This window comes from Ictidomys tridecemlineatus, chromosome 3 (genome assembly GCF_052094955.1).
Source record: "Ictidomys tridecemlineatus isolate mIctTri1 chromosome 3, mIctTri1.hap1, whole genome shotgun sequence".
In the NCBI taxonomy this organism is placed as follows: Eukaryota; Metazoa; Chordata; class Mammalia; order Rodentia; family Sciuridae; genus Ictidomys; species Ictidomys tridecemlineatus.
Genome location: NC_135479.1, coordinates 6841260 through 6855704, shown reverse-complemented (window position 1 = coordinate 6855704; position 14445 = coordinate 6841260). Strand labels below are relative to the sequence as shown.

Below are 14445 nucleotides of genomic sequence, written 5' to 3'. Positions count from 1 at the left end.
GGTTGCCTGGCAACCGGTAAACCCGGCGGCCGCGGAGCCGTTTGAGCGGCTGGACCCGGAGCTTCCCGGTTGGCGGAACCCAGCGGCAGGAGGAGCCCACCCAGGATAAGGGCTGTGGCCGGAGAGGAGCGTGGAGGGTGGAGGAGAGCGCCCCCGAGGGTAAAGACCCCCAGAGTGCGAGGGGTTCCTCCCGGGCGCTCCTGGGACTGCTCTGCCCGCGGCGGACCCAGGACCAGGGCTCCAGTGTCCCCCGCCACAGTAGCCCTGCCCCCGGGGGTAGCCCCCAGGCCACAGGATCCTGTAACTTAGGAACACCTTGCATCCTGCACCCCTGCGCCATCCGGTCCTGGAGGCAGTCTGCCCTGGAGCCGGTGGGAGGCTCCTAAAGGGTTTACGGTGACGGTGGGAAAGACAACCTGGGAGGGTGGACGTTAGGAGGGGACCCTTCTGGCCTGGCCAGTGGAGCCGCCTGTAATCCCAGCTGCTCTGGAGTGGCCCAGCTTGGACAACGTAGGGAGACCCTGTCTCAAAATTTAAAAATAAATAAAAAGATCTGGGGATGTAGCTCAGTGGTAGAGCGCCCCTGGGTTCCATCCCCTGTATAATAAAAAAAAAAAAAAAAAAAGAAAAGGAAAGAAAAGGAAAAAAGGAGTATTTTCTGGTAACAATAGAGAAAGGAAGTCAATCATATGGCACACCTTCTAGGTGTCAGGATTTTTGTTGTTACTGTTGCTGGGACTGAACCCCCCCGGGGTGGGGGGGTCTTAGCCACTGAGCCACATCCCCAATTTTTTTGTTTTGTTTTGAGACAGAGTCTCGCTAAATTGTTGAGCCTGGCTTTGAACTTGCAATCTTTCTGCCTCTGCCTCCTGAGCCACTGGGGTTACAGGCATGTGCCACTGCACCCAGCAAGGTGACAGGAATTTTAAATGCATCCCTTCATCTGACCCTCAGCCCCGGAGATGGCGTTATATGCCCATTACGTGTCACGATCAGTGTCACACTGTTGGTTGCTTTTTCCAAAGGCTGGGCAGTTTGTCTTTGCAACAAGTTCGAGTTCTCTTGTATGCACACCCGGGGTGGAACCTAGGACCTCATACACACTGGGCAAGCCCCCTGCCACTGAACTTTAATCCCAAGCCCCTCTTCTCCTGGCTTTCAGACCCTGCATTTCCCCAGTGCAAATCCTTTGTTTCTTTTGTATTTATTTAGTTTTTGTACTCGGAATTGAACCCAGGGACACTTAACCACTGAACCACATCCCCAGCCCTTTTTATTTGTTTATTTTTTTGAGACAGGGTCTCGCTAAGTTGATTAGAAGAGGAGGAATGGGGGGGGTGGCGGAGCTCTGATGGAGGATTGGTGTCACCGTCACACACTCAGCAGGTAACTGAGTGGGTGTTGGGCCCTTCTCTATTTGGGCCCAGGAAATCCACTGTCTTCTCTGAGTGTTGTAGTGGGGGGAGCAGATGCTCAGACCTGGTCACTCCGCAGTTCTGGGACCTCCTCCCACCCTTCCCTGCTCTCATTCTCCATGCTCCTGCTGGGGACCTTAGTGTTTTCCTGGAGGGAGGGAGAGGTGATGAAGGGAGATGGCCAGGGAGATCTGCCTTTTGGGGGGGCATGGGTACTTGGGATTGAACCAGGGGCACTTAACCACTGAGCTATTCCCAGCCTTTTTTATTTTTAGTTTTGTTTGTTTGTTTTTTGTGTGGTGCTGGGGAGTGAACCCAGGGCCTGTGCATGCGAGTCAAGCCCTCCACCAACTGAGCTATACCCTCATCCCTCCCAGCCTTTTTTATTTTTAATCTTATTTAGAGACAGGGTCTCCCTGAGTTGCTCAGGGACTCTCTAAGTTGCTGAGGCTGGCTTTGAACTTGTAATCCTCCAGCCTCAGCCTTTTGAGCCACTGGGATTACAGGCCTGCGCCATCGTGCCTGGCCAAGCTCCGCCCTTCAGAAGCTCCAGCAAAACCCTTAGGTCCCAGAACTACAGAAGTTGCACAAGGACATGAGAAACCCCCTTCCTGCATCCCTCTGCCATGCAGGGACCCTCAGTCTCAGGGAACAGGAAAAGGAAGATGTTTTCATGTCCTTATTGCACCCGCTACTTCCCCTTCCCACTTCTTGGTCCCGGCCGGCTTGGGTAGCGCTTTCTCTTCAGCGAGGCAGGTTCTCTTCAGGAAAGGCTTTGCTCATTCTCCCTGCTCAGGGGAGTTTCCGTTTGCATGGTCTGTGAAGGTGCCAGTCCAACTCCTTCCTCCAGGACGTGGGGGACTTGCACTTCTGGTCCAACCCAAGCATCCAGGTCTGTGCGTCCTGTGCCTGGGTGGCCTTGTAGTGGTGTCCCGCAAGCTTCTGCATCTCTTAGTTCCCACAGGGGAGGGGAGGGCAATCTCCCCCCCACGTCCAGGCGGCAGCAACACTGCTCCTGCCCCTTCTGGGCCCTCTTGGAGACAGCCCTGCTCAGCCCTACTTGGGGGAAGCCCCCTGTAGCACTTGTCTCCCAAGGGAGGGGGACCGCGGAGACCCCCCCGGGCTGGCCCTGCTATTCATCTCCATGCCCTGCTTGCTGGTGAGAAAAGAGCCTGGGCTGCTGAGTCCTTGAATGAGCTGTCCGTCACTGTCACCGGGCCAGCCTTTAAATGTCCCCTCTGTCTCCTTCCAGACACAAGACAATGCCTCTGTTTTCGCTCAGGGCTGGGCCTTGGGAAGCACCAAGAAGGAGACCGAAGCCGTTAAAAACCTGATCTGGGCTCAAGAGTCCATTTGTGTCTTCCTGGAGTTTCCTCCTCCTCTGAGGCCTCCTGTGTCCCCTAGGAGCTGGCCAGCTCCCAACAATTGTCTTTCGAGGAAAGAGAGAGAGGCAGCCCCTAATTGCCTGGGCCCAGAGGCTCTGTCTAGCAGGAACAGGTGCTTCTCCATGTGGTGGCAGAGGGGAGAATTTAATTGGATTCACATTCTTTTTCCAAGGCTCCCTCTTTGTTGGTCCCTGTAGAATAAATCATTCAGGCGTCCTGCAGCAACTGGGCCTCTCTCCCGCCCCCTGCCCTCCAGGCCATCCCTTCTACCCCAGAGAGTCTCCAAAGGCCTTTCTGCTGTTGATTGAGTTGGGCTGTTCTGGGGTGGGAGCGGCTGGGGAGGAGCTGCCTCTAAGGAGCAAGTTATGTGGCTACAAAGAGACTGGGTGGTCAACTCTCTTGCCCTCTTGCTCTCACACCCTGTCTCTGCTGCTCCTGGCCAAGTCCACCCCTGGCATCTGCTTCTAGATCATCTCTCAGCTCTTGGTCATGCATCTCAGGGGACATCAGCCAGGCTGCACTGGACGGGTTTCTAGTAGCCCTTGTCTGGTTATAACCTTCATCTGGGGTGATTGTAGAAAACAGGAATTGCTAGATCCCACCCCAGGGGGGGCAGGTCAGCATTTGCAGGAGGGGGCTTGGGACTCCCCTCTTATTAATGAGCATCCTGACTGAGAAATTCTGGCTGAAAATGAAGAAGAGTCTTTATTTTAAATCCGTGGTTTTTAAAGTTGGTTGTACATTGGAATTACCTGGAGAATTTTTTTTTTTTTAAATATCATTGAGAGATTCCGATTTAGTTGGGCAGGGGTTTGACCTCAGCATGTAACTTTATAAAGCCTTCTAGATATTTCTAAATGTGTAGCCAAGATCAAGTACCAGTGCTTCAGAGCCATATGTGCTCTGATCTTGGTTGTGACAGGTCCAGGTATGGAGGCCCACGCCTGTAATCCCAGCAGCTCGGGAGGCTGAGGCAGGAGGACTGCAAGTTCAAAGTCAGCCTCAGCAAGTGAGCGAGGCCCTAAGCAACTCAGTGAGACCCTGTCTCTAAATAAAATTCAAAAAAGGGCTGGGATCATGGCTCAGTGGTTAAGTGCCCCTGGGTTAAAAAAAAAACTGGGACCTTGGACAAGGCGCTACATGTCTCTGAGCACCCCTCTGTGTTCCTGTAGAGGGGAAATCATGATGCCTATTTCATAGTCTTGGTGGACATGAGGTTGCCCAGACCTGGTAGGTCTTCTTACATTCTGGATTCAAGTCCTTAATCAGATAGATGATTTGGAAATATTTTTTTCCAAGTCTGTAGCTTGTGCTTCCAAATTTCTTTCTTTTTTTCTCTTCTTTCTTTCGTGTGTGTGTGTGTGTTTTACGGGGATCAAAGTCAGGGTCCTGCACATGTTAGGCGAACACTCTACCTCTGAGCTACATCCCCAGCTCCTCTTTGGTTTTCGTGATGTTATCCTTTGCAGAAGTTTTAAATTTTCATGAGGTCCAATCTATCATTTGTTTTTCTTTTAGAGAGCATACTTTTTATACCGTCTCTATGAAGTCTTTTCCCCCTGTGTTCTAAGTTTTATGGTTTTAGCTGTTACATTCAGTCCTGCAGCCCATTTTGAATTAATTTGAGGTAAGATAGGGATCTATGGTCACTCTTTTTTTTTTTTCTTTGTTCCTGGGGATTGAACCCAGGAGTGTTTTGCCACTGAGCCACATCCCTAGTCCTTTTTATTTCATTTTGAGACAGGCTTCACTAAATTGCCCAGGCTGCCTTGTAATTTGCAATCCTCCTGCCTCAGCCTCCCAGGTCTCTGGGATTATAGGCATACACCACTGTGCCCGGCGGTAGTCACTCTTTCACTTTGGAATGTCCAGTTGTCCCAGAGCCATTTGCCAAAAAGACAGTCCTTCCCACCTCCACTGTGCTGCCTTGGCACCTTTGCCAGAGATCAGTCAACCCTAACTGTAAAGGTTCATTTCTGAACTTTGAGTCCCTTCAATTCATCTGCATGTCTACCCTGTGCCAGAGCCGCACCATTCTGATCACTCATAGTAGGATCTAATAAGTGTTTGTTGCAAAATCAGATGAGATGATGAAAACTATAATTAGAATGAAGATAAAGCCTACAGTTTGGCAGTCATAAAAACTGTACTTTCTAGAAAAGTCTATATAATTAGATTTTTTTTAAAAGAGTCATTTTGAGTGTTGTTGAGCAGTCTTGGACTGCTCTCCTGATGGCGTTGCTAGGTCAAGGGCTCACTACTCCAGCAGTTCTGCTGTATCCCTCTGGTTCCTGAGTTTGGCTATGGAGGCAATACGCCCTCCAGCCATTTCCCCACCAGGTCCCTACTTCATTCAGAGGCAGCAACACCCACTCAGGGGCCAAAGCCTGATTTGTTGAGTCTCAAAAGGCCTTGGGTTGTGAGTGCTGCCACAGCAAATTTGCACAATGGGCCTTTCCCAAACCACTGTGGCCACTCATTCAACAGCTCCCCACGGGCACCCCCAGGGCTCTCGAAGTCCAGGGGCTGTCGAAGCCCTCTTGGGAATGAGACGCCAAAGGCACAGTTCCTGAGAGTTGGGGTGGCCCCCTAATGATCTGTACTGCTATAGTCCACAGCATAACGTTGCAGACTGGCCTACCAGGTGGCCAGCACTGAGCCCCAGAGAATCCATGGATGTGAGGGGGGCAGGAGGGTCTCTTTGGGGTGAGCAAAGGGCAGCTTGTGGGAGCCGCGTGTGTATCTTTAAGCCCTGGGTCAGCGCTGGTGAAGAGCTCTTCCTTACCTTCTTCCTTACATCAGGGATTTGAACACCAGCTTGCTGACTGCTGGGCGCAGCGAGTTTGGCAAGGTCATGCAGCTGTGAAGAGCAAGGCCTGCACCTGAGGTCAGGGCCCTGCCCAGCTGCTTTCCAGTTCCCACTCTTTATGGCCAGTGCAAATCAGAGGGGCTCCCGAGGGCTGACGGTCCCTCCTGCTCAGGAAGCCATCTGGCTCTGTGCTGTCAGGTGACCGCTCAGCTCTGGCTGGCTGGCCTGGTGCAGAGGGAAGAGATTCCCAGGGGGGGTCCAGAGAGCGGTGGGTGTGGGGGGGTGGAGCCTGGCAACGGAGGACTCTGGTGTCAATGAGCCTTTTCCACAATCAGGTGGGGAAGTGGACGGTTGGGTGGAGGCTTCCAGAAGGGGCCCAGGGATCTCTGATTCATGTGCTGCATGGCGTCAGATCCAGAGCGCAGCAGGCAGTTTAGCCCAACAGAACCACCATCAGCATTTCTTCCTGCCTCCCAATAATACTGATCAGGAGAAGCCGTTCAGTGGGTGGTCAGAGCTTTGGAGTCAGGCAGACCAGCGCCACCACTCAGCGGCTATGTGATGCTGGGCCAGTGGCTCAGGGTACTTCTGAGTATCACATCCCTTGGAATCAAATGGTGATTTTCTTCCCCACCTCAGAGGGTATTTGCAAGAACTGAACGAGATAATTTATGCTTATCATATGCTGAACCCTCAGATGCAAGCCAGGTGCCGTGGCCACACCTATAATCCCAGCTGGTGGGGAGGCTGAGGCAGGAGAATCTTAAATTTGAGGGCAGCCTGGGCAGCTTAGTGAGATTCTCCCAAAACATTAAGGGCTGGGGACGAGCTCGGTGACAGACGGCTTGCCTGTCTTGGGTGGGACCCTGGGGTTCAATCCCCAGTGCAGCAACAGCAACCCAGTGCAGCTCTGGACACCTGACAAACCCCTTGGATTCCACTCCCACCTTCACCCATGAGCCAGATGGGAACCTGAAGCAGTCCCATGGGCCCCAGGCAGAGGGGTGGCCAGGTGGCCCCTCACCCCTTCCCTTCTCCCCCACCCCCGCAGCCCCCGTCACCATGGAGATTGTCTACGTGTACGTGAAGAAGCGCAGCGAGTTTGGCAAGCAGTGCAACTTCTCAGACCGCCAGGCCGAGCTGAACATCGACATCCCCCCCAACCCGGAGCTGGCTACGCAGTTCGTGGAGCGGAACCCAGTGGACACGGGCGTCCAGTGCTCCGCCAGCATGTCGGAGCATGAGGTGGGTCCCTGCCCCAAGAATCCAGGTCAGTGAAGATGTGGCCGGGCAAGGTGTCCAGAAAGAGCATGTCAGGGTCCTGGGTGGCCTGTCCACCTGGAATCCAGGTGGAGTGGACCAGCGTGGGTGCTGGAAGTGTGGGGGGGTCACCCCAAGAGCCACCACACTGCTGGGCTCAGGAGAAGACGCAGCAGCACTGTCCCCTGGACCAGGCGAGTGTCAATCAAGGTGTTCTCTCTCCTTCGCGGCCTTGCCTCCGAGGCGCTCTGGCCTTGCTGCTGAGACTTTCCAGAGCCACTTTGGGCCTTTGGTGCTTCTGGAAGAGGTCTTCTCGGGAGCATGGATTCATATCTACAGGCAAAGCCCATCTTGGAAGAAGAAAAGTGTCCCACAGGAAGTTCTGGCCAGGGAGGGCGGGGCTCTGAGATAAGAGCACTCAGGGCCATGGTCATGCCCTTTTGCCCTGCGGAGGCCCGTAGAGCTTCCGGTCCCTGTGAACCTGGTGATCAGCACCCGACTGGGTCAAGATAACCCAGGTCAGGCCCCAAACCAGATGAGTCACTGGACGTGACTGGAACACATTCACAGTCACCTGCGTGGTCTGGTGACTCCTGGTTTAGATGAATTAACTTCTCAGCCTGAAGGCCGTCTCGGGGACCAGGACAACTGTGCCCATGGCACAGCCTCCGGATGGCGGCCATGCTGGCCTCAGTGCCCAGGCTCCTGCCAGAGCCCCGCCCTGGCAAGGCGTCTCACTCTTGGGAGAGGCAGCTTAGCGGCAGGAAGGAGCTGGGAGAGACTGCCCGGGGGCACAGGGCTTCCTTCCGGGCCGATGACTGCGTGGCACTGTGAATGGTCAGGCCACGGAACCGCACACTGTAAAAGGATGGCAAATGTCATGTCCTGTGTACGTCAGCAAGGTTTTTAAAATGGGGGAAAGTGGGCTGGAGCCAAGAAGCTAGTCCAACAGGTTAAACTCCCCCGGCTCCAGAGGGGCGCAGACCCAGCCTCTGAGTCCCTGTTGAGGCTTCGATGTCCGACTCCGTTGCCCGCTGGGTGGGAAAGAAGCAGACACTTCTCTTTTCTTCTGAATCTTGCAGAACAGGTGGGGTGGCTCCTGGGCCCACTAGACTCAGGGGATCTGGGCACTGGGTCTTCCATGACGAGTGCTATCAAGGGCCAGAAGCTGCAAGGCCACCGGTGACTGCCTGAGGACCTGGAGGTTCCTGACCTGGTGGCTTTAGCCAGGGCAGCTCCTAGGTCTGTCAGAGGGCTGAGGGTCCTGGGAGGCTCCTGGCTTGCAGGGGCAGAGGTTGGACGTGTCTGGGTGGTGGATGTCTCATGGGTGGCCCTCTGTTCAGGCGAACACGGAGCGGTTTGAGATGGAGACCCGAGGGGTCAACCACGTCGAGGGGGGCTGGCCCAAGGACGTGAACCCCCTGGAGCTGGAGCAGACGATCCGCTTCCGGAAAAAAGTAGAGAAGGACGAGAACTACATCAATGCCATCATGCAGCTTGGCTCGGTAAGGCTCGGTCCACTGAGGACCTCCCCCCCACTCCAGCTCCCCGGGGTGCCAGAGCTGTGCCAGCCACGGGTCCACATGGCCATCCTGGGGAGAGACTGACTGCTGACCACGCAGGGCCATGGCTGAGCAGGTTTTACAAAGAGCCTAAACAAGTGGGAAACCCACGGGGCAGAGAGGACCACCCTCCCCCCAAAAAAGTTTTGGTCCTTTACTACTTTTTTTTTATTAATTTTTTAGGGGGGGTTGTTGATGGACCTTTTTAAAAAATTTATCTACATGAAGTGCTGAGAACCGAACCCAGTGCCTCAGACATGCTAGGCAAGCACTCTACCACTGAGCCACAACCCCAGCCCCACATCCAATAAATCTGGAATAAGCTTTAAGTCTCAGCCTGGCTCAGTGTCGATTGCAAAAATGGGTCTCACTTACATCCTTCATCGAAGACTTAGAGATCACTGTAGGTCCAGACAAATACATGGGTGCCATATATACATAGGCCTGATGAAACTGTTTGGCTAGAGCAACATTTTTCAACATTTTTTGCATTATCATCCCTCCCCAAGAGTATTTTTAGACATTTTTTTAAAATCTCTTCCTCCCTCCATGAAATTTTAGTGCCATAGATATCTCGTTTATCTGTTAATGTGCTGTGTGTGCATCAGGGCTTTGTACACAGAAAGCAATTAATTCACCTTCAAAAGCCAATTGAAAATGCACAAGCCGTGGGCCGGGGTGGAGCTCAGTGGTCACACACTTCCTGGCCGGTGCAGGGCCCTGGGTGCCGTCCCCAGCTCTGCAGAAAAGAAAAAAGAAAGAACATGCATGGGCTAAAGAACAGGAAAAGGCCCTAGTCCCCCTGTCCCTCCTAGACTCCAGCCAGCCCCTGGGCCTGCAGGCCCTCTCCTTCCTGCTGAGCACCCCTGCTCTGTGCCCTCAGATCATGGAGCATTGCATCAAGCAGAACAACGCCATTGACATCTACCAGGAGTACTTTGACGATGAGGAAGAGGTGGAGGTGACGGAAGAGGCCCCTTCAGCTAAGACCATTAATGTCTTCAGGTAGCCCCTAGCGAGGCTGGCCTCTGGCCAACCTGTCACCTCCAAGAGGGACTCCTTGCTCATCACTGCAGACCGCGGTCACTGCGCTCTCTGTGCCCAAGCTCGACGAGGGTCAGAGCAAGCCGGTGCCCAGCAGGACGTGGTCCCTGCCCTGTGGGGATGCACGCGCTGACCACGCTTGGGCTGTGTGTGAGCTGGGCGCAGGGGGGGATCTCCCACAGGGCAGAGCAGGACAAGGCGCGCACCTCAGGGGCCCAGTGGGTCTTGGGCCCACAGGTTGCTGGCCCGCATTTGCAGGAGTGGAGCTGGGAATAGCCTCCAAGGATAGGGGGATTTGTGGGTGTTGTGTGTTCTCTGTGTGAGGATCTTTGCTGCAGCAGGGTGTGCCGACCAGAGCTCCAACAAGCCAGATCCATCCGTCGGGGCTGGTTCCCACGGTTCTGGCAGAGCCCACAAAGGGGTACCAGGGTGGGGAAGGGGGCGCTGGAAGTATAGGGCAGCTCCTTCTGTGACAAGAGGGATCCATTTCCAAGACTGGTTATGTGAAAACCAAACCCAAACAAGCTGTGGAAGAGTAAAGGGGAGAGTGTGCTGCTGCTGCTTCTTCTTCTTTTTTTTTTTTTGGCACTGGGAATTGAACCCAGGGCCCCACACATGATAGGCAAGTGCTCCACCACTGAGCTACCTCCCCAGCTGTTTTTATTTTTTTTATTTTGAGATGGAGTGCGCTAAGTTGCTGAGGCTGGTCTTGAACTTGCAATCCCCTGTCTCAGTCCCCTAGTGGCTGGGATCATATAGGGGTGGCCACTGCTCCTGGCTGAGAGTGCTGATTTTTGTTTAGGAATACCCATGTACACGTGCACGGGTCTATTCCTATGTACACGTGTCCTGCATCTGTGGACAGGTATGTGCATATACTTCACCTGCAGAGAACACCTGAGGTTTTGGACTTCTGGCCTCCTGAAGAGGGAGGGAATGAATTCCTGTTGTTAAGGACACCCAAGGCCCCGGCTGCGGCTCAGGGGTAGAGTGCTTGCCTGGCATGTGCAAGGCCCTGGGTTCCGTCCCCAGCACCGCAAAACAAAACAAACCTAACAAAAACTATCAAACAAGAACAAAAAACAGTGCCACCTAGCTGTGGTCCCTGGCCCCAGCAGCCCTGGAAGGAATGACACTGGCTTCACATGGGGACTCTGAGCACATGGGTAGGGTAAGGAAGGAGAGCTTGGGGACAGGAATGGGGAGAGGACCAGGGCAAAGGGACAGCTCATCCTGAAGACTTGGCGAGAGGAGTTGCAGGTGGGGCCACGTTCGTGGCGGTGGAGGGGGCAGGAGGGAGATGGCCGTCCATTTAGACGTAGAGGTGGTGGAAGGGGGGAAGTGGGGGGGGGTCCCAGCCGGTGCAGGCCAAGGCATCTCTGAGGACCCTAGGCGGGGTCAGGTGTGGTCTGGGTGATGCGGATTCCAGAGATGGCAGGCATTTGGAGGTGACTGGCCTCTGGTGGCAACTTGGGGGATTCGTTTTGCCACCACAGCTGACCAAGCATCTTAGGAAGGACCTGGCCCTGTCCCAGCACAACCTGTTCTGATCCAGTGGTGACTTGTGGGGTGCAGAGCAGGGCCAATGGCTGCACCCAGGGATGTGCAGCAGGCACATGCTGCCCCCAGCCCCGCTGGGCTCTGACCCCACATAGGGACCCCTCAAACCACATGATGCGTTAGACCTTGTCCCAGGAGCCTCAGGCATGTACAGCAAGTGCTCTACCAGGGGCGCCAGCCCCCGCCCCAACTCCCAGACTTCAGTCTTAGGCTCATAACAAAATTGAGAGTTCCCATATGCCCCTCTCACCTCCTGCCCTGGGCACACAGCCCCGATTGCCAGCATGCCCACCAGTTGGACCTGCATGGACAGACACACCACTGTCACTCCCTACTTTCCGTCAGGGTTGTTCCCGAGGCTTGCACACCCCATGGGTTGGTGTCCACCATTGCAGTAGGGTACAGCGTAGTTCCCTGCCCTCAGAATGCCCTGTGGTCGCCTCTTCGTCCCTCCCAAGTCCCGAGCCCCTGACAACCACTCATCTTCTTCCTGTCTGCGTAGTTGGCCCTTCCCAGAGTGTCTTCTCAGGTCTTGATCGCTCATCTCCTTTCTCGTGGTGAACGGTGTCCCATCGTCTGGGTTCACTACCATTTATCCACGCAGCCATCGAAGGACAGTTTGGTTGCTCCCTGCCTTGGCAATTTGAATAAAGCGGCCATAAACATTCGTATGGAGGGTTTTGTGTGGACGGAAGTTTTCAGCTCATCTGAGTCAACACGGAGGCGTGAGATGGCTAGACTTCCTGATCCCTTTTGATTCGAATCGCAACGGAAGATCAGGCTCTGGCTCGACTGCCAGCGAGCGGAGGGTTAAACTGGAGTTTCATGTTTTGCCTGTTCCCATTGTCTTGGTTTTTATTATTACCTTCTATTTATAGTTGGTGGGACTGGTTTTCCATTTACGGGAGTCTTGTCAACTTGGTCTGGATTTATTTTTTTTCCCACTTTTTATTGGTGCAGGATAATTAATACATCATGGTGGGATTCACTGTTAGGCGTTTGTACAGACACAACATGACCATATAGTTAAAATAACAATGTAATGTGGCCAATATCCTTCCCTAGTGTTCCCCCTTCCCGTCCCCCTCCCTCTCCCTGCACTTTGTTTTTAAAATAGATTTTCTGAAGTGAAGGTGGTTCCTTAGATATACTTGAGTATTTTTTAAAGAAAAAAAAGAATCTAGTTGTGCTAGAATTACTAGAAACTGGGGGAACCCCACCCTCCAGCCTCCTGACTCCCTTGCTCTCCCCAAAGGGATCCGCAGGACATCAAGCGGGCAGCCACACACGTCTCCTGGCACCCCGATGGCAACCGGAAGTTGGCAGTGGCCTATTCTTGCTTGAATTTTCAGCGGGCACCTGCGGGCATGAGCCACGAGTCATACATCTGGGAACTGGGTGAGGGGCAGCGGCGTCTTGCTGGCCAGGCAGGGCGGAGGCCAGGGCCAGCTGGGGAGTGGAAGGGGCCAGGGACTGTCAGGAGGAAATCCCTGCTGTCCCTTTGCTGCCTGGGTTTAAGCAAACTCCAAGGCGAGAAACTCCAGATTTACTTTTCCCCCTGCCGTGCCGGGGATTGAGCCCAGGACCCACACCCGCTGGGCGGACCTCCAGCTCCAATTCCAGATTCCTCCTCTGGGGCCTGAAGACCACCCCCCAGCCAGGGCACCATGATGGACGCCTGTGGTCCCCTGACTCAGGAGGCTGAGGCCAGTTCAGTGCCAACCCGGGCAACTGAGTAAGAGCCTGCCTCAAGTAGAATTCTAAAAAGGGCCAAGGCTGTATCTCAGGGGTAGAGCTCCCCAAGTTCAGTCCCTAGCATTGCAAAATGAATAAACAAATACCAGACCCAAGGGGACTCCCACTGTCGGTCCCTGGAGAGCCGACAGAGAGAGGCCCAGCAGGCTGAAGGGAGCCCAGAGGGGAGGGGAGGGAGGGGAGGGGACTGTGCTTTGACCCCACTTTGCTGGGAGCAGGACGCTTTCTCCACTGCAGGGACAAGAGCCCAGCCCGAGCAACACCCCCGGCTTCCCGTTCTCCCCCTCCGTACAACAACGCTGCATCGGGAGCTGCATGGGGAGCTGACTGAGCAGCTCGCCCAGCTCTCGCAGCAACCCCGGGGTGGACCCCGCATCCCCTGGTTTCACACCAAATATGAGGAACGGACTAGAACTGGAACTGAACACCCACGCCACGCCCCAGTCCCCCCAAATCAAGCCAGTAGCTAAGAGTTAGGCCTCGGGCCGAAGGAAGCAGGACAGAGAAAGACGGGGGGTCTCGATGGCTGCCTTCTAACCACCTCCTCTGGAAAAGGGGGTAACCTGGCTGGCCCTGTCCTCTTCTGTGCAGGCCTGAGGACACCTTTTTCTTTTCCTGCTTTACAGAAAACCCGAATAGGCCTGAAATTGTCCTGAAGCCACCTTCTCCGCTGGTCACCTTGGAGTACAACCCCAAGGATTCCCACGTGCTCCTGGGGGGCTGCTACAACGGGCAGATAGGTAAGGAGGGGCCCGGGCGGGTCTGGGAAGACCCCGTGGGCGGGCACCTCTGCAGCTGGCCACCCCAGATGCTGGCCAGTCAGCCTGTTCTGTGGGCACGGCCTCTAGTCCACTTGAGGAAGCCTGAGGTTGGCTTAAAATAAAAAGGTCTAAAAGGGCCGGGGCTGGGGCTCAGGGCAGAGGGCTTCCCTGGCACGTGGGGGGCTCGGGGTTCGACTCTCAGCACCACACATAAATAAAGTCCATTGACAACTAAAAGATATTGAAATAGAACAGACCGCATCGCTACAAGAAAATGAAAGATCTAAAAAGCCAAAGTTTGAGTCCCGTCAGGGAATACGTGACTAGGGGCCACTCTTAGAGGGACGGGGACCTTGTGGAGCCCGCCTTGGGGGAGCAGACCTCTGGGTGATGGGCCTGGCGGTTCTGGCGCTGGGAAGCCGGTCCCCGTCTGTGTTGGAAGAGCTGGGGACGGGCTGGCACCGACTCCTCGGACGTCTGCTAGGATTCACGGGGAGCTGGCCCCGTTCTCCTGTATCTGGAAGTTTTAGAATCCCTAGGCCCATCCCCCCCGTTACGGGTCTCTTCCCATTTTCCGTTTCCCCTTGAATCCGTCTGTTTTCATAGTCTGTCTTTCCAGGGACTTTTCCACTTCGCCCCTCGCCCCTCGAGTCTACTTTGTAGACTCCCAGTCCTTCACGGCCATCATCCTTCACGGCCATCACGCGGTCATTGTCATCTCCGCGAGGCTGGGGTCGTGTCCTTCCTGCTTTTAGTCCTTCGCACCCTCCTTCCCCCCTGGTCTAGCTACAGATTTGTCAGTTTCATTTTCTTCTCAAGAACCAGTTTTTGGCTGGGGGCAGTGGCACGCGCCTGTCATCCCAGAGGCTCAGGAGGCTGGGGCAGGAGGACAGG

At 54.6% G+C, this 14445-nt stretch overlaps 1 protein-coding gene across 2 annotated transcripts in view; it reads left to right on the top strand.

Annotated features, from left to right (window-relative positions):
• The window catches only part of Dnai2 (dynein axonemal intermediate chain 2), a 31829-nt gene continuing 17384 nt past the window's right edge, over positions 1–14445 (top strand). Inside the window, exons 1-6 of one of the 2 annotated variants that reach the window (XM_078041752.1) lie at positions 1–159; positions 6661–6854; positions 8213–8374; positions 9315–9436; positions 12291–12433; positions 13417–13530. In XM_078041752.1, coding sequence (XP_077897878.1) covers positions 6672–6854; positions 8213–8374; positions 9315–9436; positions 12291–12433; positions 13417–13530 — 724 coding nt within the window. In that variant the 5' untranslated portion in view covers positions 1–159; positions 6661–6671. The remainder of the gene's footprint in view (positions 160–6660; positions 6855–8212; positions 8375–9314; positions 9437–12290; positions 12434–13416; positions 13531–14445) is intronic. The other variant, XM_078041751.1, reaches the window with a different exon arrangement.